At 30.3% G+C, this 25,879-nt stretch overlaps 3 protein-coding genes across 3 annotated transcripts; 1 reads left to right on the plus strand and 2 right to left on the minus strand.

Annotated features, from left to right (window-relative positions):
* Positions 1–3,441: 3,441 nt before the first annotated feature.
* LOC101497743 (peptidyl-prolyl cis-trans isomerase CYP21-4-like) lies at positions 3,442–6,708 on the plus strand. The gene is made up of 8 exons (XM_004498151.4): positions 3,442–3,652; positions 4,561–4,717; positions 5,068–5,107; positions 5,206–5,256; positions 5,355–5,440; positions 5,721–5,846; positions 5,981–6,131; positions 6,330–6,708. Exons 2-8 carry the CDS (start codon positions 4,566–4,568, stop codon positions 6,414–6,416), a joined length of 693 nt encoding a protein of 230 aa, XP_004498208.1. The 5' UTR covers positions 3,442–3,652; positions 4,561–4,565; the 3' UTR covers positions 6,417–6,708.
* A 6,969-nt stretch (positions 6,709–13,677) lies between these two features.
* Positions 13,678–14,387, minus strand: LOC140920110 (secreted RxLR effector protein 161-like). Its single transcript, XM_073367431.1, has 2 exons — positions 13,924–14,387; positions 13,678–13,816 (listed from the first exon to the last, which is right to left on the minus strand). Exons 1-2 carry the CDS (start codon positions 14,385–14,387, stop codon positions 13,678–13,680), a joined length of 603 nt encoding a protein of 200 aa, XP_073223532.1.
* A 1,863-nt stretch (positions 14,388–16,250) lies between these two features.
* On the minus strand, positions 16,251–17,463 carry LOC105851984 (zinc finger BED domain-containing protein RICESLEEPER 2-like). Its single transcript, XM_012715111.1, has 2 exons — positions 16,844–17,463; positions 16,251–16,701 (listed from the first exon to the last, which is right to left on the minus strand). Exons 1-2 carry the CDS (start codon positions 17,461–17,463, stop codon positions 16,251–16,253), a joined length of 1,071 nt encoding a protein of 356 aa, XP_012570565.1.
* Positions 17,464–25,879: the final 8,416 nt, after the last annotated feature.

A 25,879-nucleotide genomic window follows, 5' to 3' on the forward strand; every position in this document is an offset into this window, starting at 1 on the left:
TGGAGAGATTAATAAAAATGTCATATTTTTTGTAATTTTAAATTAAATAATTATGTCCTTTTATGTTATTTTATATTATTAAAAATTAAATTTACCAAATATTTTAATTTTAATTAATTAACTTTTCAATTATAAATCATAACTTATCAGTTATTAAATAAATTTTCAACTAACTTTTCAATTATAAACTAATTTATAACTTAATTTTATCCAACATATTCTAATTTTCCTTATAATAAGAAATAGAGGGAGTAATTCTCATTAACAAACTCCCAAAGTGCTATCTATGTTAAGACTTCGCCAAATGCTATACATAAGTTGTGTTAATATGCTGTTACGCTGGACAACTTGCCATCATCTTAAAAAAATATATAGTCGGTCAAATAAATTGATATATTTATTTTAAAATCTCAATTTTCTTTCACTAACTTTTATTTATAATTGAAGGGAGAGATTACTAAATAACCTTGAAAAATTATGAAATCCACTTATATGAAATATATATTCTTTTTTATTCCACTAAATAAAAGTATACAAATAAAATAAGTAACTAATAGATCTTAAAATAGGTGACTTTTTCCTATAATAAAAACTAAAAAAATTTGTAAATATTTTCTTATACCCCATATGGACAAGGGAGAGTATTTTCTTTGTCCCACAATACCTGTCATATTTACAAAAATTATTTATTTTAAAATTATTTTAACTTTTAGTTTCTAATGCAATTTTAATTTTGTTTCTCTCAATAATGCCCTATAATAATACTCTCAACTTATTATTATCGTTTCATTTTGCATTTATATTTAGAATACACTAATAATTAACAAAAATAATTAGGTAAAGTGCATATGTTTTCTCTTTTATTTAGTATCATTTCTTGATATATACCAAATCTTGTTATGTTTCACTAATTGAGTCGATGACTAACTTACCAAATATTTTTTGTAAATTTTTTTTTTCTTTTCATTTTATAATAGTTGATCTAGTCATTTAATCATTTCACATATATTAAGACAAATATATAAAAAAAATAAAAAAAAAATATTTTTATCAAACTATCTTTATTATGTATTAATATATTATCAATATCATAAATGTATAGTAAAATATATTGATATAAATAATATTAATTAAATACTACAATTAAAAATATATCTTAAAAATTAAAATAATAATTTATTTCATAACAAATTACTTTACAAATGGCCAGCTGGGACAAGGGAGTATAAAATATTTCAATTGAGTTGATGATTGGTCAAAGTTCTTTTTGGAAAAGAGGACCGGTCAAAGTTTATTAGAGTTAAAATGAACATTGATACACACAAAAAGAAGGGCATTGATAGTCCTTGTAAGTTGTCAATAAATTTAGGAGAATGTTAAGAAGTTTTTTTAGGATATTTATTAAGAAATCAAATATAGAAATAGTCAAATAGAAAAGCATTGAAAGTTGTATTTTCAAATTTAAAATTTGTTTTTCTTTTTCCAATAAATAACTTTCTTTTTTTGTTTTTTAACAAGTTCTCCAAGTACATTTGTTAACAAGATTCATAAATTTCTTTTTATTATGACATAATAAAAAGGTTAGACGAAATTTTAAAATGGGTGTCTAATAATTTGGTTTGAGGTAATAAGTTGGTTGGTATTAGTTGTACATTGTCTAACAATTGTTTGGTTTATACTTACCATTTTATTGGGTTGGGTACAAGAGGTACTTTTGATGTGAATGCTTTCACACAATATGGTTAGTGTCATTGTGTTCATAACCTATCATCGACTTGATCAAGCTTTTCTCTTGGTTCTTTATTAGATATAAACTGACCAATTTTTCTTATGATATCCATTAGTTGAGTTTGAATCTGTTAATTTGTTTTGGATATATGTTGTTAGATGAGTTTTTTTTTTCTTCGTATTGTTGATAGCTTTTTCTAGTTTATTTTGCGAGACAATGTTACAAGTCTCTCTTTTTAATGCTCACGACATACCTTATGTGATCGATAGTTTTTAATATTATTATATTTAATTGATTAAAAAAATTAATAAATTATAATTTATAGTACAATCCATAAATGCCATAAATGGGATAAAGGACATCACCAATACATAAAATATTTAGTAGGTATCAACTTTATTGTTAAAAAAAATGTTTTACAATAAAATACAAAAGAATTAATTACATTAAAATAATTGACTTAATTGCAGTTTTAGTTGCTCGATTTTTTTTATTAATTCACGAAATTAGCCCTCCAATTTTAAAATATAAAATTTTTGGTTCCTATTATGATTTTTTAACTAAAAAATAGTAATGCAACATGTTTTAAATAACATGACATATAAATATGATGATATAAAATGATTAACACTTGCAAAATCGCAATAAAACTCTCTAAAAACTTAACTTTCAACTTCGAGAATTTTTTATTTTGTAATTTAACTAATGATATGTGAATATTTAATACATCTAATTGATTCTATTTCATTAAATAATTCGTCGCAACATTCAAAATATGTCAAATCGTCTTTTTTAATTAAAAAATTTGAGGGGATCAAAACAATCACATTTTACGAATTGGTGAAAATAGAGAGAAAAAAACTACATTAAAATTAAATATTTTTTTTTATATTATACATTTAAATAATTTTACTTTTATATTAGCATTAAATCTAATTTGTCTCACTTTTTATTTTGACAATAAATATACGTGATAGAAAATTTATTTTAGAAATTTCAAGAAAATTAAAATCGAGAAATACAAATGTTTTCACAATTCAAATAAGAATTCAAATATTCACTTATAGTTTAACTTAATTTTACATTGTCATTTCATAATAATCATTCAATCAATCATATTATATTGTGTAGTTTTTAAATTAAAGATAATTACCTTATTAGTTATTGATGTGATGAATTACTGATTGTCAATTTAAAATAATTTTCCACTCAAATTCAATTTATTTATCCTCTTTGAATAATCTAAACTTTCAATTTTTTCACATTTTTTTTAATAATAATTGGAACAAAATAAATTAATTTGTTTGTAAAAACAAAATTAGGTATGAGATGATAGTACATACGGGTCCACCGGACTAGCCCATCAGGTGGGGCCCAAATTGACATCTACACAAACAACACACCTCTTTAACTTTGCAAACAAGCAACCAAAGTACTAGGTGAATGTTTTCAAAAATTATAGCAAGAACAAATTAGTAAATATAAAAAAAAGTTTAATAGATGTACACTTATAAAATATTTTTACTCTAATAGTTATCCATTTTATTTCGTATCTTTTTATAAAAGTGATACAATATGACGAAATACATAACAATTTAATTTATATATATAGTTAATCACACTGTCAATGTAGTGTAACTTACAATCATGGTAAAAAAATGTATATACTTTTTCTCATAAAAAAAAAAAATTAAAACCACACAGCAAACGGTAGCTATGTGTTTTCAATTTCTCAAAGTAGAGGGAAATTATCTTTCAAACTTTGTTCCTGTCTAGCTCGAAAATAAGCACACATTTTCATTGATGTCTTTTCTTCATCTTTTCTACTGTTTCTCCTCATAAATCCAACACCCTTTTTCCTTTTTCTTTCATTCTCTTACAACTTGGTTTCCTCCTAGTTCTACACACCCTTCAATCATTCAGGTTCCATACTTTTATTTTCATCTTCATCAATTAGCTTGTTTTCAAACTATTAAAGTAGAATGAAAAAAATTTGTTTTTTTTTCTTCTTCTTCCATACTTGAGTTATGATGAAAAATGGGTGTCTTTTTTTTGTTGTTGTGATTCATGTCATAATTGTTGTTAGGTGAAAATTTCTATTCATTAAGATCTTAAATTTGTGTTTTTTATGTGGTTGATTGAGTTTGAGAGAAATATTTTTGGTATGAAAAACTGACTGGTAGAAAATTTGACACGGAAATTCTCATGCTTTTTAACCATGTTGGAAATTTCACATTTTTTGTTCTTAGGATTTAGGCCTTGTTTGGATAAATAGTTCAATTAAATGCTTGTAACCTAAAAGTTTATCATATAAGTGTTTATGTATAAACTTTTTTATATCAAAAAATAAAATAAAGTCAAATTATTTTCATAAGTTATCTGGGAGAGTTTATGGAAATAAGCTGAAAACAATTCAAAGACATCATAACATGTAAGAGACTCTTTCCATAAACTCTCTCAAACAATCCACAAGTATTTATACAAATAGATAAACGCAAATAGGTCAATCCAAATAGACCGTTAGATATTGTTTGTCCTTCATGTTTGTATGCTAATTAGTAATGAGAAATGGCTGATTTTGATATGGAATAAATTGAGTGATTTGGTTGGCATTATTAATAGTAATATTTATCATAATTTTGTAGTGGTTGATTGTTTTTTTTTTTTTTTTTTTTTTTTTTTTTTTTTTTTTTTTTTTTTTTTTTTTTTTTTTTTTTTTTTTTTTTGTTGGTGTTGGTTTTTTTTTTTTTTTTTTTTTTTTTTTTTTCATTTTGAAGACTTAATTTTGATTTTTTGATAGAAAATTGATGACCCTTAAAACTGTTGATCAGGATAAATGGGGAGGATCAAACCTCAAGCTCTGCTACAACAAAGCAAAAGGAAGAAGGGGACTTATCACATGAATCCAATGACTATTATAATTTACACATTGACTCTTGTCATATTTGTGTTTTTCTTGTTTGCTACATTCAAATATTGGTCCAACAGGTCAGTAAAATGAATGATAGGCTGATTCATACCGATAAATGATATATGCTAGCTCTATCAATTGCAGTTCGCAAAAAATAGCTGTTTGTTCAAATTCTGCTACGCATCAGTGCTATGTTGATGCTGTAGCCTAACAACATTTTGTATCGAATAATGTACCACAGAAAAATAGCAACTTATTAAAGTTCCGTTACACTTTAATACTATAGCACTGCTATAGGTGCTATTTAAAGTTCTTATTATTGTTGTTGATTGAATTCCATCACAGTATGTTTCCAATTTTCTCATGCAATGAACATGAGAAGAGCGCCATCCATAATCTAATATTTTATCGTCTTATCCGCATTTAGGACAAGATTTCAGCCAAAGAATCACATATCAATCTTTGAGGTACATCCTTAAATTATCAATATGTTTGATTTTTATCTTTAGATCCTTGATAATTCTAATGATTTATAGATATTCTTACAGAAACTACTTTTCTGTAGGATGAAAATCCTTCTGTGGAATCCAAAAAATCTGATCTACCTGGATATGCAGTAAGTTTTTTGCCGATGTTTAGAGTGCTCAAAACAATTGAAATTAGTTTCTAAAACATTCTTGCATAAAATGGCTACTCACTTGTTCCATATCACAGGTTTTAATGACCTCTAAAGGTTCTATAATTATAGAACTTTACAAGGAAAGTGCTCCTGAAATTGTTGATGAGTTCATCGACTTATGGTGAGTACTTCGTTCGTTTTCCTTTTATGAGTTCATTCATGTTATTGGTGCGAACTATCCATTAGTTTTGCCGATAACTACTATTTAGTCGAAGAAACTTGGTTGACTACCTTTGTTGGAGTATGCCCTTCCAACGACATTTTTATCCATCTACAAGGCTCGAACCTGAGACCTTACTTAAAGGATCCGAGTTTAGTTCCACTTAGAAAGGTTGAGTGGTTTTTTTTTCAAGTACTTGTCCACCCAGTTTGTGAAATTAGACTTCTAATTGTTTTTTCAGTCAAAAGGGGCACTTCAAGAGGATGCTTTTTCACCAAGTAATTAAGCACTATGTGATTCAAGCAGGTCATAACAAAGGGCCAGAATCTTATGAAGATTGGAATCTGAGAGGGAAGAAATATACAAGGTTTTCTTATTCTTTGTTTTTCACAACACAACTTTATGTTTATGATTTATCCTTAAACCATTATAGTGATAATAATCTACCTTTGAGTTGCATAATTTTTTCTAATTACTAAATATTGTGATGATTAACAATAGTATGCAACATGAAGCATTCATGCTTGGAACTTCCAAAGGCGAACACTTTAATAAAAGATTTGATCTTTTCATCACAACTGCACCAATTCCGGATCTAAATGAGAAACTTATTGTTTTTGGTCGAGTCGTAAAGGGAGAAGATGTAGTTCAGGTAATATAATGTTCAATATCTATTTTTTTATCTAACGTGGGGCTTCTTTACTCTAATTATTTATATAATATTTTTTTTAATATATTTATGACAAATTATGGTTTTTTTATGCTTGTAACTATTTGTCCAAAATCAGTATTGGATTTCATGATTACAGTTAATAATAATATTGATAGTTTCACAATCAAACCTACCCAGGAAATTGAAGAAGTGGATACAAATGAACATTACCAACCAAAAATTTCTATTGGCATAATTGATGTGGCACTTAGACAGATGATGTGAAGGCTCTCTGTAGCGCGACGATTCATCGTAATTCTTTTAATGATACCTTGTTTTGGTACTCTAATCTTCTACAAAGATTATAAGCCTCAATAAATTTATCTTCTTTTGGTCATTTAGCTTTGATGCGAGTTTAGCTTCAAGTTTGATATTATTGTGAGTTTGTCAAAATCACAAAATGTCACTGGGATTTCAAAAAAATTACGACTTGTAGTTTTTACAAAATCACGGTGACTCAATGTCATTTTAACAAATCACCGTGGTAAGAAATATACTTCGAGTGGTTTATGATTTCCCTCCTTGTGTCATATTGTTTGGTCTTTTTAGGTAGGTCTCTTGTGGGATTGGTGATATCTCACTTTACATTTGATTTTTGCATTGCTCTTCATTTGTAACACAAAAGGGTATAACGAGATCATAGAAATTGCAAAGTTTTTTATATAAAAAAATGAAATTGTAAAGATTTTGGATTGAACAAGTGATAATGAAAATTGGCAAGTGCAACCAAAATAGTAGAGTAATATACTTTGGTGTAAAAAATAGAGAAAATGAAATTAGATAAAATAAAATGATGAAAGTGGAGCTATCAAGCTTTGTTTGAGCAATGATTAGCTAACAATAAATTATGAAATTAGCACTACAAAGTTGTATCATTGGTCGATGATTCTTGACACGGTGGAAAAAGTACAAATGTGATGTAATTTTTTTTTTTATAGATAAATTGGAGATGAGGAAAATTATTATTAATTAAAGTGACAATAACAATTATTTTATAATTCTTTTTGAAGATCAATTAAAGCTTAGGAATTATGAAATATGAGTAATATGAATGCTTTTGTTTTGGTGATAGAGTAATAGGAACGATGCTCGTCAATAAATTAGTGATTAGTGTGGAACTCGTACAATGTCCGGATAAAATTATCGTTATCGATTATTATTATTTGAATTATACCCCAAGTATATTAGTAAATACAAATGTATAAAATAAAAATATAGATAAATGACATATTGTTGTAGCTATTTTGAACCCAAAAAAAAATATTTGTTTTTAAACTATGACAATATCAAATTTTTTATGCACTAGGGATAACATATATTTGATATGATTTCGTGTAATAAATTATAATCATTTAAATAAAGTATATCCTAACTATTTATTAATAATTAGTAATGAAATATATATTTGCTTTTTAATTTCTTTATTAAATCTATAAATAATTAAAGAAAAATAGCAAAAATTATATTTCAAGCTGTTAAGAGTTGAAAACAATATTTTTCTTTTGTAGAGAATTGAAAGAAAGATTGTTATATAAAAAAATAAACGAAAAAAGCATTGTTTTGATAATATATATATATATATATCACAAAATTTGAAGAAAAAAAATTATTTAAATATAGGAAAAAATATTGTTTAGATACTATAACTATTACATTATTCTGATACTATATACATTAGCAAATAAAGTTCGATATCTAAAAAAAGATAAAAGTATCCTAATTTTTGCTAGATATCCATATATCTTGCTATTTATTAATTGTATTAATATATAGTGAAGGCATATCAATCAAAGATTTATGTTAGAAAAGAAACAATTCATAAAGGATTCAACCACAAAGGACATCAAACATTAAATAACTCGTTTAATAATCAAAATAAAAGAATTATAAGATATATTTATCATATTATGTCTCATTTTAGTATTTGATGAAATAATAAGACTTTAATTATAAGATATATCTTATAATTATTTTATTTTGAAATTATAATTATAAGATATATCTATCGTATCTTATCTCTGTAATTATAATTCTTATTTTGAATATAAGCGGTGTTATAAACCAATATGATTGAATAATTTATTCAGTCGTCTTTATAAAATATAGTTTAAAATATACAAAATTGAATTCTAGTAAAATATAAATAAAAAATAATAGAATTTGATATCAAATTTAAAATTGAAATAAATACATTATTTTGTTATATAATTAATTTAAAATTAAATTAAAATATAAATAAAAAATAAATATAATTTTTTAATATTTTTTGTTAATTTATAATATTTAAAATGTGTAAGTTTATTTGAAAAAAAAAATATATATAATTGTTTCACAATGATAATTTTATCATTTAAATATGATAAATATTATATTATATCATGATGTGATATATATCAAAACATAACATGATAAAATAATATTAAATAAGATAATATTTATTATGTTACTATCTTATCTTATTTTTATAATGATTTATATTATACATGTTTTTATCATATCAAATAAATCAAACAAATCCTTAAAGACATGAGTCAGATACCCTAACTAGGGGTGGGGTTCGAGTCCAAAACCACCAACTGACCCAATTCGCGGGTGCCATTTAAACACCCACTTCCGCCCATGTCAAAGTTCGGTTTAGCCGGTTCTCGGGTACTTGGTTTAAGCGGGTTACCGGTTTGGTTTGGGTACGCGATGGTGGTACAAAATTGTACACATGCTACAATGAGTGGGTTTAATAACACAACAAAATGGGTCGCCAGACTTGACCTGGGTCCGATTAATTTAGATTTTAGGTTTTTATCGAACTGGAATGACAACAATTGAATATTCTCCCTTTTGGTTCTCTCTCTTGCCTTTCTTTAAAATACCGCATGTAATTGCATCCCCTTTCAGTTGTCTCATTGTTGTGCTGAGAGAACATTTTCAGTCAAAATAGGAATACTCATAGTAGTTGTCAAAATGTTGTCTTTTTTAATTTATTTTGTGAAGCTTAAGATTTGAGAGGAAGAAGAAAGAATGAAGCCTAAGGTTCGAGAGGAAGAAGAAACGTTGAAGACGATGTTTTCATAGAGAGGGTGAGATGGTAACTGGATTCGGCGGCTAGGGTTTGTTAGGGTTGATTGTATCAATGCTATTTATAGTGAAAACAATGGGCCAGTCTCCTCCCATTTGTAATGGATTTGAGCCAAACAGGAGCGGTACATTTTTGATTCGGGTGGGTTCGGTTACCGACGGCCCAAAATATTTCACCCGCACCCGCCCGCCCATATCCATTTAAATATGTTGACTTTTTTCATCAAACCCGTTGACCTGATTTTACCCGCCTATTTGCACACGGGCCATGCAGATCGGACGGTTTTTTTTGTCCAGGCCTAACCCTAACAATCAAAGATTTATGTTAAAAATTGATTATAATCTATGCTATATAAAAATGAGACCAATAGTGTAAAGAAATTTGACTTATGGCACCCCACAAAGTTCCTTGCACCACGTGCCTCCATACATAATCACAATAAATTGTTCCTACACAAATTTGTATCAACGGATTTCAGTAAAAAATATATTAATAGTCCGTTTGATAACATAATAAATAAAAATATGATATGATATAAAATTTGATTAAAATAAAATAAAATATTGTTAAAATAAATATTATCATATCTTATTTTGGATACACACATAATAATTAATGAGATAATATTATTTTATTATTATTATAATAATATATATTAGTTTTTTTTTAATTATTTTATTATATTTTTAAATATTATAAATTAAAAAAACTAAAAACTTAAACAAATAATAAAATAATTTTAAATTTAAAAAACTATTAATTGACACTACTAAATAAACAATTTAATATAAAAAAAATCATGAATAACCATAAAAAAATGCAAAGGAGTCATAATAACTTGCCCTAACAAAAAGGAACTATAATTACTTACTAATATAGTTCACATTCTTTAGCAATTATTATTTACTAAAATAAAAACTACAATTATTCACTGCATATAAACTTAATATAGAACATATTATATATATATATAACAAAACTTAATAGAGTATTCTACAGAAAATATGTCAATGAATCTTTCAGTCGATATTATCTGTTTTAAGAATGCGCTCATGCTTCACCTCTTGTAAATATTTTCTTTACATTATTTTTCTGTTATCTTTTACATTTAATTTACTCCAATTATACAATGATGTAGTGTTTTTTTAATTTACTCCAACAAAAACAAATTCATAGATAAGAAAACCTCCCAAACTTAAAAAGAAGCAAAAGATAAAACATCATTCAGTACCATCTTCAATATATGAAAAATAATTTATAATTTCAACGTCATTTTGAAATGGAACATATACATCTTTATTAATGTCCCAAAAAATTTATCTCATATTTTTTGTTCTGTGTCTCTCATAAAATACATATCAACATATATGTATCCATAAAATATCTCAAAAATATTAAATAAATTTATTTTAAAAAAGATAAAAATAATAATTATGATACTTTTAGAATACCTATCCGATACACATATGTCTTTAATTTTAGATTATCTAGACTTTATATCCAAGAGATATATATCATTTTCTATCCCTTTACCTTGCCTCATTTTACTTCATTGGGATTTAATGAGCTTTATTAAATTAATTAACTATATTATCAATGACTCGCAGTAAATTATATCTAAGTGATGTTAGTTAACTTTGAGTTATCATAAATTTCAAGGATCAATTTTTTTATAAGAGGGATAGTTATGTAACATTTTAATCATTTTATTTATTATTATTATTACTATTTTTTTTAGTTGTTGTTGCTAATTTTTTTAAAAAATTAACAAAAAAATATATAATCAATGTTTGGTAGAGAGTGTCTTACCATGTTTTTGGATAATATTTTAGTTTTAAAATATTAAACTATTATGTGTATATTTATTAAAGGAAAATTATTATATTTAGATGAACTTATAATAAATTATTATGGTAAATTATTATATACGTTCTATGTTATAGTAATAAATTAAAATAAATTATTATGTTAAGTTATATACTAGGCTCTATATGTAGATGAAGTTATAATAATAAATTAAAATGTTAGCTTTTTATTATGTTAGGTTCTATAGTAGGCTAAATAAAGCTAAGGTTGATTTAGATTTTTATTGTGGGACACCTCTAAACAAATATTAATACAATATTTTGTTTACCTTTGATTGTGAGCCTTTCATTGGGTTTGAACTTTGAAATTATTTTAAGAGCATTGTTAAGATGTTTGATGTTGAAAATGTTATATTATGTTGGAATTATTGAAGATTAAATTACACTTTTGGTATTTTAACTTAATTTTGTTTACCTTTGTTCGCTTATATTTATTTCATTTTATTTGATCTCTTATGGTACAAAGGTTAGTCACTTTGATTAATTAAGTTATAAACATTACAAACTTTAACATTAATAGAGAAGACTAAAATGTCTCACTTTTGTAACCTAAGAGACCACAATGTTTAACATAGATAACTTAAAGAAACTAAAATGGAATGCGATTTTTTGGGATTAAAGTGTCTAATATTTGTAATTTAAGATTTGTTGGGAGTTTGGGGGAGGGAAAACAAGGGTTTTGGAAGAGGAGAATATAAAAAAAATAGAGAGATTTTTTATAAAAAAAATATTTTTTGAAAGAGTGATTTTGTAGAGAATGGTAAGATAACGTTTATGATTAATATATTTTTAATTTATGAAATATTATAACAACATAGAAATGATTTGAAGAATTTTGTCAAAAATCTTTCTCCAATATAATGTTTTAGTTCCCCAAAATATGATGATTTTGTATTATGAATAAAAACAAACTCCTAAAACTCTTTTATTCGAAAGTTTGTCATTCATTCCCTTTATTCCTTCCTTTTTTTCTTCTTCAAAGTTTTCTCATCTCCTCCCTTCCAAAGTCGCAAACAAAATCTTAAGGGACAAAAGTGGGATTGAAAAAGTTTAACAGACAAAAGCGAAATTTTAAAATTAACTCAAGGGCCAAAAAAATGTAATTTAGCTTAAGGCTCTATTTGGATATTTCAAAATGAGTGGAACTAAATGGAAGAAAATGGTGTGGAGTGGAAAGGAATGGAGCCCAACGAAACAAAGTATTCATTTTATTGTTTGGTTATTTGATGATGGAATAAAACATAAAAGTAGGATTCCGTCTTGTACGACGCAAATTAGAGGGGAAGAAAATGAATGGAGATGATGACATTAGATGAAATGGATTCTATTATGTCTAAGTCCATTTCACTCATTTAAAAAAAATAAAAACAACAAAATCGCATTAGTTACCATTCTATTCTACTTCATTCCACCATATTCCATCAATCCAAACAAAGCTTAAAAAAATCAACTTAAGATCAAGTTTTTCTATAGAAAATGAAAGATAGACACAAAATTCATTATTTTAGAATAATGACACATTTGCATTTATAATAATTAAAGTGCGGGTATCAAAAATTTATAAGTGGAATTGAAATCAACAAACTCATGGTTCTAGCAACAACATAACATAAAGCATGTGAAAAATAAAAGTTCTACCTAAATACATCCATTTATGATGGATAATTTGCAACTATGTTATTCCAGCCATTGATAACCTCCACAAAAGAGAGATTGATTGTCCACTTTTATGCTCATAATGTGACGTTGAAATTGAAACCCTATGTCACTTTTTAAAGGATTCTGATTAGGCTAAAGAAATTTGATTTTTATCCTCTTTAGGTATCAATTTTGAAGAGATGAAGATTGGTTTTGTTAACTTGGTTAAAAAGGTTTTTTTTTTTTTTTTTTTGCCTTAGAGATCGTTGCTTCTATTGTTTATACCATTAGATTAAATAAGTTTTTAGTGCATATAAATTGTATGTATTTTTTTTCTCCCACTTTTGAGTCTTCAAAAAGTCTGTCAAAATAATTTTTTGTCTCAATTGTGAAGTCAACATAGTTTTACTAACAGAATGCCACATAAAAATGTTACACAAACTCATTTGTTGTGCTGACATTGCCACATAAGATAGAAATTTAATATTTTATAATTAATTTTTTATTTTATTTTTTAATTTAAAAAATATAAAAAACGAGTAAATTAATTTCAGACTCCTTAATTTATTGAAACCATAACCTTTTTCCTTCTCTCTAGAAAAAATGTGTCTCCCCAATTATGTGTGCTTGATTAATTGATTGAATATTTACATAAGTGTTGGAATTAAAATCATATAAGATGATGTGTGTGTAGTGGCCAAATTTCTCTCTTCCTCTCATGTGCCTTTTATTTCTTTTCGCTCAAGAATGAAAGAATGGTTAACTGTATTTTTACAATGAAAAACTATCTTATATATAGCTTTTAAGAGTGGTTACTAACTCTAAGTGTCAACTGCAAAAATAATTAGGAGCTTAACTGATTCCACCAGCACCAACCCCAAAAATAACTTCATCACTTGGAGTCCACGGATTAATGGTTGACACCAATGTTGAGCAAGTCTAAACAATGTTTGTATTTCCCAACTGCTACTGCATTGATTAACATATCAACGTGATTTTCACTTGTGTGAATCTTCATCACTTGAACTTCACCTCTTTCTATGACATCCCTGATGTAATACAACATAATATCAATGTGTTGCTTAAATGTATTGCACTTTGGCTATCACAATGAATGTAGACAGACTCTTGATGAATTCCCAATTATGAGATCAACCCTTGCTTCCATATTGCTTCCTTTACTGCATCAACCAGTGCAACATACTTTTCTTCTGTTGTTGAGAGTGCTATTGTATGTTGCAGTGAAGCTTTCCATCTTTTAGGATTTCCAAACAATGTGAAAACATATCTAGTTATAGATCTTCTTTTGTCTAGGTTTCCTGCGAAATCTGAGTCCACAATTCCTTGATTAGTTGAAGAGTCATTAGTTTTCTTGCTATACCCTAGTCCTATGTCTAGAGTACCATTTAGGTACCTTACTATCCATTTGACTGCTTGCCAATGTGTGTTCCTGGGATTACCCATAAATACGCTTGTGACACTCACTGCATGTGAAATGTCCGGTATGGAACATACCATGACATACATAATACTTCCAATGGCACTAGCATAGGTTTTTTGTTTTGTTTTTGTTTTTGCATACTTTCCTTTTCTTCTACTGTTGAAGGGGACATGCTTCATGACAGTTTAAAATGTGTTGAAAAAGGAAATGTTGTAGGTTTGGTTGTTTTCATATTAAACCTTCTCATTACCTTACTTAGGTAGCTTTCCTATAAGACAATTAGTTTATATTTGGCTCTCATTCGAATGATATCCATTCCCAAGATTCTCTTGACTGCATCGAGATCCTTCATCTCAAACTCCTATTTAAGTTGATCCTTTAAAAGATCAATCTTATTCAGATCTTTACAAGCTAATAGTATATCATAAACATAAAGCAGCAAATAGTGAAGGTAGGGATGGAAACGGGGCAGGGACGGTTTTAAGCATTACCAACCCCACACTCGCAACTCCAATAATGCCCCTGCACCCGCCCCTGTCGGGGGTGACTTTTTAACATCCACCCCCGCACCCAACAGGGACAGGTTTCCCCTCCCCACACCCACCCCTACTCCAAAAATTGGAATTTATTTATTCATAGCATAAAAAATCAATAATTTGACTAAATAGTAACATTCAACATAAGTTCTAAAATTACAATAATCAAAATAATAAAATCACAATATCTCCAAATTTGTTTAAGTTTGCTACAAGTCACGATATTTTGATCAACAAAAGTTCAATTCGAACAAAAGTTCTAAATATTCAAAGTTCAAACGAACTAATCAATCAAAATAGTAAAAAATTCCAAATCATAAAAACAAAAAGGTTCTAAATAAGAATTTTCTAACAATCATCTTCATCTTCAAGGCGAGAGTTGGAAAGTGAAGTAACACAATTGATCAACAATTCGCCTATATTAAAAAATAAAAGTTAAATATTAACATTTAACATGACAAATTTAAATCAAACAATGTAGAGAATATAATACCTTCATCGTCAGACTCTATTTCATTGAGTAAAATAACATTTTCATTATCCACTTTAGAATTTGAATCACCTATCAATATCAACATAGTACAATATAAACAACAATAATTTAAGATATACAAAATTATTAGCTATTTCAAATATATTCAAATTTAAATCAATAATTTAAAACAAATACCAGTCTTCTCAGCACTCCATAACCAACTTCTAGCACACATCAAGGCCTCTAAAGTAGTCCAACGAAGTCGGCTTTGATGAGGGCTTAAGATATGTCCGTCGGTACTGAATGCAGATTCAAAAGCTACAATAGAAACATGAATTGTCAATACATCCTTTGCAATGGTTTGAAGTGTTGGATACTTAACACCATTCAACTTCCACCACAACAAAATATCAAAATCATGACTTCTTGGCAAAACTTCCTCCTCTAAATAAATATCCAACTCTCTTTTGACAAATGTAGTTCTAGCTTGTTTTTTTTTTATTTAATTTTTTTTTTCTGACATACAAATCATAGTATTCTAAACCATCATCCTCAACATTACTAAAGTGGACATCCAACATTTGAGAATCACTACTAGAACCATTATTCATTTTCAATTGATATTCATAAAGCAAATCATAACACAATTGTCGAATCGACTTAACTTGGTCATTACCATCATTCCCATACAACTTAACATAATAATATTCAAGCAACTCTATTTTGTACCTAGGATCCAAAACAGCAGCAACCTCCATTATTTCATGAGCCACATTCCAATATTTTTCAAATTTTCCCAACATATTCTCTGTCATTTTTTTTATCAATGCATCAGAGGATTTAATCCACTTATTTATTGCAATTTTGATCATACAAATCTTAGGAAAATATTGATTGGAAGTTGGATAATTAGTGCCAGAGAACACTTCAGTGATAGAATTGAACAATTTCAATTTGCCACAAATATCTTTTGCAAATTTCCAATGTAAACTTGTAAGCAAACAAGTGTATTGGGACTCACGTTGTCTTAATCAACTAAATACATCTTCATACAAAATGGCAACATCAAGCATCTTGTAAGTTGAATTCCATCTAGTCGGACAATCTAAAACCAAATTCTTGGTGCAAGAGATTCGTAATTGTTTGACAGTCTCCTCAAACTTTTCCTTCATTTTAGGTGTTGCAGTCCAATATGCAACACTATCTTGAATCCTCTCCACTCCATCTTTCACAACTTCTAACCCATCTTTTACTATCAAATTAAGAATGTGTGCGCAACAACGCATGTGAAGTAAGACCTCATCCTTTAACAATGTATTCAATTGCAACTTATCCTTAATTTTTTCGATTATTGCATCATTAGTGCTACAATTATCTAAAGTGATAGTTGACAATTTTGTATCAATGTTCCAATCCATCAAACATTCAACCAATGCTTTACAAAGTCTTTTACTTGTATGAGGGGCAGGAACATAAATAAACCTAATATAAGAAGATTCACATTCAATGACTAATATAAATAATATTCAATCAAACTAGTATTATAAGAAATTATTATTACCTCAAAATTTAACTTTGTAGATCCCAATTTTCATCAATGTAATGAGCAGTGACATCCATATACCTTTTTTTTTTATTGCTCGCAGTCCACATGTCAGAAGTAATGGCCACTCTTTGTGGGAGAGTTTCTAACAACTTCAAAATTATGGTTTTCTCAACTTCATACACTTTAAATATCTCTTTCTTTATAGTATTTCTACAAGGAACTTGAAATAATGGTTGGAGAGAGACTGAGTATCTCCTAAAACCAATATGCTCCACTATTGAAAGTGGATATTCATGCAAAATAATTGCATGTGCAAGCTCTTTCCTAGCATTTTCAGCATCATAAATTCCAGTCACCAACTCCTTTTTACCTTGCAAGACCTTAGCGGTAAGAAATATTTGTTCGTTATTATGTCCCATGGTATTCAAACGTGGAGTACTTATTTTCATATGTCCGCGCAAGTGTGAGTTCTCGTCTCTTGCTCTCTCACCAAACAATTTCTTGCAATAATTACATTTAGTCTTTTCTTTTTCATCAACTTTGACCTTTGTAAAATAATCCCATACAATACTTTTAAGTCTATTGTTACGATCTTCGGGTATTTCATCTGTCATATTATCATTTGTCTCATCGTGTGGTGTTTGCACATTTTCATTTGGTGTAAAAACATTAACTAACGGATTACAACTTTCATTCATAATTGGTTGATGTGAACTTTCTTCTGAAGTAAGTTAACATGGTAGTGGTTGAGATAATGTGCCTTCAATTTCCATTTATATATTCTGTAAAGTTGCACATAAAAACAAATTAAATTCATAAATAAGTTATACACTCATTCACACACACATATATTTCTTAAAAAATTACACTATTACATTAGTTTTCAATCATATTACACTATTTTAGTTGTTTTAATATAACTTCTTAACGTATGTTTACCCTATAATAATATAGGAAAATATGATCATTGCCTATTTAAAATTTATTTTCACTATTGGTGTATAATGATTTTTTTTTTATCAACTATTAAACTTCTGTTTTATAACAAGAATGTTTCTTTGGGTCACGATGCACATAATAAGAGCCGATACGTGGAATTAAATTGTTAACTATGGGATTTGGTCTGTGGAATTAAATTGAAAACTATCTTATGAAGAGATTAATTTCTAAGACAAATAGTGAAATTTTTTTTTATACATTTATTTAATCAAATTACATTACTGTACCATTTAGTAAGAAAATATGGAGAAAATATGCAGAAAAATATCCAGAATTAAGCAAGAAAATAATAAGAAAGTATGCAGAAAAATCTCAAAACTAATACACAAAAATGAAATCGAACTAGAAAACAAAAACAAAAGGAGAAAACGAAAAATGCATCAAAATGTAGAAAATTTGAAAACGAACCTTAAAATTATAGCGGCGAAGAGAATAAGAAGCGACACACGAAGGATGACGAAGACGGCGCACAGAGAGGAGGGAGGACGGTCGAGACAGAAAAAGTGAGGGTGGAGGTGGACGGTGGCAGCAAGCAAGGAAAAAGAAGGAAGATTGATAAAATTAGGGCTTTGTTACTATTTTAAGAGATAAAAGGGTATTTAAGTAATTGTATTTATGTCGGTTGGGTGCAGGTGCGGGGCGGATTTGATGAAACCTGCCCCGTACTCGCCCGTAACTTTGAAAAATGGGGAAAATCCACACACGCACCCGTTAAAAACTATTTTTCCCCGTTAAATGCGGGGAGGATCCGGGGCGGTTTGGGTGGGTTCGGGTTCAAATGCCATACATAAGTGAAGGTATTGCATGAAAATTTCTTAAAGTTAACACAATAATCATAATTGCTTCTAATGAATTTGTGTTTCAACACGAAGGAATCAAACCTCAAGTACCACTATCTAGGTGATTGCTTGAGTCCATAAAGTGACCTTTTAAGATGATATACCCAATCTTATTTTCCTTTAACTTCAAAACAACTAGGTTGCTTCATAAGAATAGTCTCCTTGAAATCACCATGAAGGAAGGTTGTTTTGACATCCATTTTCTCCAATTTAATATTGAAGTGAACAACTATAGATAACAAAATTCTTATTGATGAATGCTCGACCATATGGGAGAATATTTAATTACAATCTATGTCGTATCTTTGAGTGAACCCCTTTACTACAAGCCTTGCCTTGTATCTGAAAGGTTCTACTCTTGGAATTCATTTTTTTCAACTTGAAAATCCACTTACTCCCAATTATATTGGCTCTTTTTGGCTTATGGACAAGATTCCAAGTATTATTATTTTAAAGTGAGTTTAACTCTTCAGTCATGGCTAGCATCCACTTTTGACTATCCTTACATTTAATGGCTTATGGAACACTATTTGGTGCCTCATTACTCAATTATTCAGTAGTATGGAACATATAGCTGATTATATATGTTGACAACTCGTACCTTTGAGGTGGATTTATCTATCTTTTGTCTCTATCCTTTGTTAGCAAATACTCATATGTAGTATCATTACTACCATTATCTAAATAAAATATTACAGGGTTTGTGAGTTGATCTTGCCCATGGGTTTGGTCTAGATCAGACCTTGGCTCATTTCCACCTCCAAACTCTACCTAAAGCTCAAAACTATCTAATTCATTTTGAAACTGAATTTGGTAATCCACGGTATTTAGTGACTTTTAGAGTTCTTCTTCATGAAATTTGACATCTCTACTTATATGCACTTTTTATTTTCTGTGCACCAGATTTTGTACCCCTTAACTCCATTAGAATATCCCACAAAATATTATGTTTTTGCTCTAGGTTCCATTTTTCCATCATTTACATGATAGTATGCATTACACCTAAAAACTTTAAGATGTTTGTAGTGTGAAACTTTACTAGTCCAAACTTCTTGCGGAGTTTTTAGATTTATGGTTGTTGATGGAGTCATATTGACGAGATAACAAGCAGTGTGAGCAGCTTCAACCCAAAATTGTGTAGGCATACTTGAGTTTGACAACATACACCTCATTATTTCTAGGATAGTTATATTCATTCTTTCATTCAATGAATTTTTCTGAGGAGTATGCCTAATAATTTTGTGTTTAGTTATACCCTGTTGCTTGCAAAAACTTGTAAATTATTAATTATAAAACTCTACGCCATTATCTGTTCTAAGGGTTTTAATCTTCTTTTCAGTTTTAGTTTCTATCATTTTATTCCATTCCTTGAAGGTTTTAAAGGCTTCATTCTTACTTTTAAGAAAGTAAATCCAAACTTTTCTAATGCTATCATCTAGAAAAGTAATGAAATACATGTTACCTACATGAGAAGTTATCTTTGATGTTCTCCATAATTCACTATGGACATAGTCTAGAATTCCTTTGGTGCAGTGTGAAGTAACAATGTCGATTTACAAGAAAAGGGGATTTGAATTGTAAATATGCCTTTTAAAAATTCTTGTTAAAACTTAAGAAAATAACTCAAGAATGATCTTGGTTATGAAAACAGAAAACATAGAATGTTCTTGGTTTATGTTATAAAACAGAGAATGTCCTTAGATTAGCAGAAAATCAGTTTCTATTTTATCTTAATTGATCAATGCAGTATAATAAAGAAAGAGACAGGAAAGAGAATACCACACAAAGATTTATCCTGGTTCACCCAACGTGGGTTACGTCCAGTCCTCACACTGTGAGATTTTCCACTAAGTGTTTAAAACGAAGAGCCTTCTTAATCTTACAACACCTAGAATAGATCAACCTTGATCTATTTCTACCTTAATTACTTTCCACTCAGAAAGCAATTACAACACCTATCTAACCTTGATAGGAATCTTAAACAAACTATAAAGAAACTCTTATAGTTTGAGTTTTTACAAATGATTGAATTTGACAGAATCTGATATTGCTCAACTCTTGTTTAAGAATAGATTCTTTACAGAGTTTCTAATGACAATTTCGCAGCTAATATGTGAATGTGCAGCAGTGGCTGTTTCGCGAATTGCAGAAAATGATGTTGCCTCTGTTTTGCAGAATTTCAAGCTTAAGTGTGATTGTATATTGTTGATTACTTAGCACTTGAATTTCTTGCTTAGAATCGGGATAATGGCCTTCTATTTATAGGCTGTAGATGTACTTGAATGAAGGTACAAGAGCTGTTGGAGAGACTTAGCTTTTTGACTGAAACATTATTTTAGAATAAAAATAATCCTTCTTTGAAATAACTTTTTGACTTTTAATGGTTTAGCATTTAAAGCATCTATGTCCTTTCTTTGACGTTTCTTCATTGATCTTGGATGGTACATTATCTGCCTTGAGTCTTGATTGATCGAACTTCTTGACATTTGAATTTTGGAGCATGCAGATCGTCATGATTTTTGTCTGTCTTTGAGTCCTTTGATCTTTGCGATTAAATAACCTTTTTGAGTCTGGATGATTCCTTCTTGTTCCTTGCCATGTACTGATTAGATATGAATGATTTCCATAGCGGACTTTTTATCACAGGGATAGAAAATATTTGACCAATATGCTGTGATGGATAATTTGTTGAAGCTGAAGATCATTCTCTGTTATGATGCAGAATGATCTTGTTGTTGTCTTTTCTTGATTTGCTTGATTCTGCTCGTAATTAAATCCACTAAAAAACACAAGTTAAATTAACATAACATTTAGAATCATAATTAATATTCTTAATTAACCTTTGTTTATTTTCATCAAAACTTAAAATATAGAGTTTGTCTCAACAATCTCCCCCTTTTTGATGATGACAAACATGTTAATTTAGATTTTAATTATGATTCTAATATAAAGAGCTGTAACAGCTCCCCCTCAATATGTGCATTTGTTAATTCAGCATAAATTAAAATATTTGAATGCAATTAAAAAGTGTTTCATTAAAGATAACAAAAATACATTAATTTTGGCAGAGATACATCAATAGTGGTAGAATTACATAATGAAAACTTTGACAAAATAAATCAAAATGTAACTTAATTCTCCCCTTTGTCATACAAAAAGATAACAGTGATAGAACTAAGATGCTAGGGAGGGAGAAGATCCTTCTGAGGAGGAGGATTTTCTAGGATGAGGGATCTGATAAGGAGGTGGCACCGGATGAGGAGGCGGAGGTGGAATTCCCAGCTTGGGAGCAAGGTGATCAGCCATCCAAATTCTGAGTAAAGCAGTCTCTTGATCATGCTGAATTTGTCTTGCCATGATGATCTGGAGAGCAGCCATGATATCAGAGTTGGAGGGTGCAGCTAAGGTGGAAGTGGAGGGTAGGTGAGCGGAGGGTTGAGAAGAGGTAGCAACAACTGTGTTGGAAGGAATAGGCATGGTAGATAAGGATGGAATAGAGGCAAAAGAAGATGAAACAGATGGTAGGGGACCAACAGATGAGGTAGAGGGGCCAGCAGTAGCGGGAAAGTTCAAAAACTGACTTATGCCGAAAATGGATGAACTGGTTTTCTGAGATGAAACAAATAGTGGAGACATGGTAGATAAAAGTGGATTAGATAAGTAAGTACTGAAGTCGTGGATGGGGGAGTGAGGTGTATACGAGGGAATAGCTGAAGAGACTGTGCCGGATGTTTGAGCAAAAAGAGTGGAAGGTGATGGGATATGTTCTGGAGAACGTTCTGGAGGAGGTGGAGAACGTTCTGGTGTAGGAATTTTGTCTGAGATTTCCTTAGGATCAGTAGAAGGAGATGAGAAGGAAATAGGATTTGTGGAAGGTCGTTTTCCTGATGATCTTTTCCTTTTGAGAGAGGTGGGACAGGATGGACAAGTAGGTGTTGGAGCAGAGGCGGTGTTACGCATATGAGATAGATTTTTGGTGGAGAATAGCTGAAGAGACTGTGCCGGATGTTTGAGCAAAAAGAGTGGAAGGTGATGGGATATGTTCTGGAAGAGGTGGAGAACGTTCTGGTGTAGGAATTTTTTCTGAGAGTTTCTTAGGATCAGTAGAAGGAGATGAGAAGGAAATAGGATGTGTAGGAGGTCGTCTTCCAGCTGATCTTTTCCTTTTGAGAGAGGTGGGACATGATGGAGGAGTAGGTGTTGGAGCAGAGGCGGTGTTACGCATATGAGATAGATTTTTGGTGGGAAACTTGGAAATTTTTATCAAAGATTTTTCAGATGCAAGAGATACTCCAAAATGCCTGAAGATTTTAGTCAGGATCATGCCATAAGGCACAATATTCTTTCTGTAATCTTTTTTGGCTGCACAGATCATGTGCTGGAGAATAACATGAGGTAAATTCAATCTCTTGCAGTTTAAAAGATGATAAATGAGCAAGGCGTCATTATCAGAGACATACTCATGACTTCCACAGTGTGGAATCAGGGTATGTTGACACATGTTGTTGAATACTTTGGGAAGAGGCTTCAAATAAGTGGCCAAAAATCTTATGGAGTTTTCTTCAAATAGATCGGCCAAAACATCTGTCTTTCTAAGACCCAAAGCCGAATACTAGTTGTCACCAAAAACAGATGGCCCATCTGTTGGTAGCTGAAGGATGTTGGCCAAAATGTCTAGAGTCAATCTGATTTCCACTCCCTTAATTGTTGAGATAAAAAGAGATTTTTCAGCAAAAGTTTTGGCATTGCAGTAGAATGCACGGACAACATCTGGGAAATAAGATTCAGAGATCTTTAAGAATGAAGTCCAGCCAAGAACATCAGTATGGTGCTGAACAATATTTCCATCTACAACAAGATTGTCAAAAACAAAAACTCGGCCTATCCCAACTGGGCGTTGAGCCCATTTTTCATTGAAGAGTTTTGATTTGGCAAGGGAGATTAGAGGAGGAGCATTCTGTTTTGGTTTCTTAGTTGGGGGAGACAGTTTAGAATCAGAAGACGTGGAGATAGGGGAAGGCTGAGGAGATGAAGACCGTTTGGTATGCTTTTGTGGAGAGGATTGTGGATGTGGAGAAGATTCTGGTGGAGGAGCAGTCGGAGAATGTTCTTGTGGTGGGGAACATTCGGGAGAATGTTATGGAGATGTGGGTTTCTGACTCGTTTTTAGGTTTTGTCTTGGGGCAAGCGTTTTCTTTCTCTGAGGATTTGGGAGATTTTTTCGAGCAAGAAATTGAACAATAGTGATTGTGTTTTTGGTTCTCATGTGTTTAGTTGGTGGTTTTGGTTGAGAGAGTGGTTCTTTTTGGTTTATGGAAGGGGAAACGATGTCATTGATCGATCTCCGTTTTTGATGGGGAGGAGTTGAGTGCGATGATTCAGAAGAGAAGGCGGACTTTGAGGGTGTCGAAGGGTTAGTAGTTGTTGATGGATTTTGTGGTGGTGGTGTTGGTGCTGTGGGCATCGTGTTTCTTTGTGGTTCAGTTTGTGTTGGTGATTTTGCTACTGGGGGACACAAATCAGAAGAGTCATCACTCTCAGAGTCTGAAATAATGTGGTTTAGGGTTCATGGATTTCGACGTACCAACTTCAGACTGGACACGCATGGAGCGGCATGGAGGAGTGATTCTAGTGTGAAGATGGGGATGCACTTGATCGAAGTTTGGTGTAGGACGAGTGTATAGTGGTGGAAGAAAGGTAGACAGAAGAATGAGGTTTAGAACTTCTTGACTAGTGTGAGAAGAGGGAGAGGCAGAAGATGTGTGTAGTGGTGATGGGCGAGGTGGTGGAGAGGGAGAACGTTCTATGGATTGGTATGAGGAAGATGAAGAGGGTGGTGTACAGGGAGAGGCATTTTTTCGTGCAGACTGTTTGGTTCGAGCCATGGTCGTTTTTGGGAAGAAGCTGATGAAGAAGATGAACAGTGGAAGTGGTTTAGAGAGAGAGAGATAAAGATTAGTCCAGCTTTTGGGGAAAAGAAGGTGAGAAGAGAAAACAATTTTCTGACTTGAGAAGATGGAGAGAAAAAGGTGAAGTAATGATGAGTATGCTGCCCAATAGTGATAGTTTGTACCTAGGGAAATAGGAAAAGCATTTTGGGGGATTGATGAGTGTATGTGTCAGCACTCTAGCTTCAGACACAAGGGCACGTGTAATAAATGCCAAGATTTGCCTTTTTTGATTTTTTAGAGAGAAAAGCAGACTGTTGCTTTTTCCAGAACGGAGAATGATGAATCGCGAAACGGAGACTGATAAACGATCTCCGTTTTCTGCAGAAGCAGATTTTAACCAGAATTTTCTGGATTTTTCATGATTCTCAGTTTTTCTTTGATTGAATTAAAACTATCCTCCACAAGAGGCTTTGTAAAAATGTCAGCAAGTTGATTTTGAGTATCAACAAAGATTAATTCAACATCTTTCTTATTGACATGATCACGAATAAAATGATGTTTTATTTCAATATGTTTTGATCTAGAATGCTGAATTGGATTTTTGGACAAATTTATAGCACTTGTATTATCGCAATAAATTGGAATACTGGAATAGCTTACAGAGTAATCTTGAAGTTGGTTTTTAATCCACAAAACTTGTGAACAGCAGTTTGCAGCTGACACATATTCGGCCTCAGTTGTGGATAGTGCTATGGTGTTCTGTTTTCTGCACGACCAACTGATTAATGCTTCGCCTAAGAACTGACATGCTCCACTTGTGCTTTTTCTTTCAACTTTGTCTCCAGCATAATCAGCATCACAGTATGCTATAATATCAAAATGGGAACCTTTTCTATACCAAAGACCAAGATTAGTTGTTCCAACGAGATATCTAAATATGCGTTTAACAGCAGTTAAGTGGGATTCTTTTGGCGCTGATTGAAATCGAGCACATAATCCTACTGCAAACACAATATCTGGTCTGCTAGCAGTTAGATACAACAAGGAACCAATCATTCATCGATATTCTTTATCAGAAACAGATTTGCCATTTTCATCCTTTTCTAAAGAAGTAGATGGATGCATGGGAGTTGTCATAATTTTTGACTCATTCATTTTATATTTAATCAACAGATCTTTGATGTACTTTTCTTGACAAATAAAAATGCCTTTTTCATATTGTTTGATTTGTAAACCAAGAAAATATCTTAATTCACCCATCAAGCTCATTTCAAATTCACTTTGCATAAGTTTTGAAAAATCTTCACATAATTTTTCATTTGTTGATCCAAAAATGATATCATCCACATATACTTGAACAATGAGTAATTCATTTCCCTCTGTTT

Source organism: Cicer arietinum, chromosome 4, assembly GCF_000331145.2.
Source record: "Cicer arietinum cultivar CDC Frontier isolate Library 1 chromosome 4, Cicar.CDCFrontier_v2.0, whole genome shotgun sequence".
NCBI lineage: Eukaryota > Viridiplantae > Streptophyta > Magnoliopsida > Fabales > Fabaceae > Cicer > Cicer arietinum.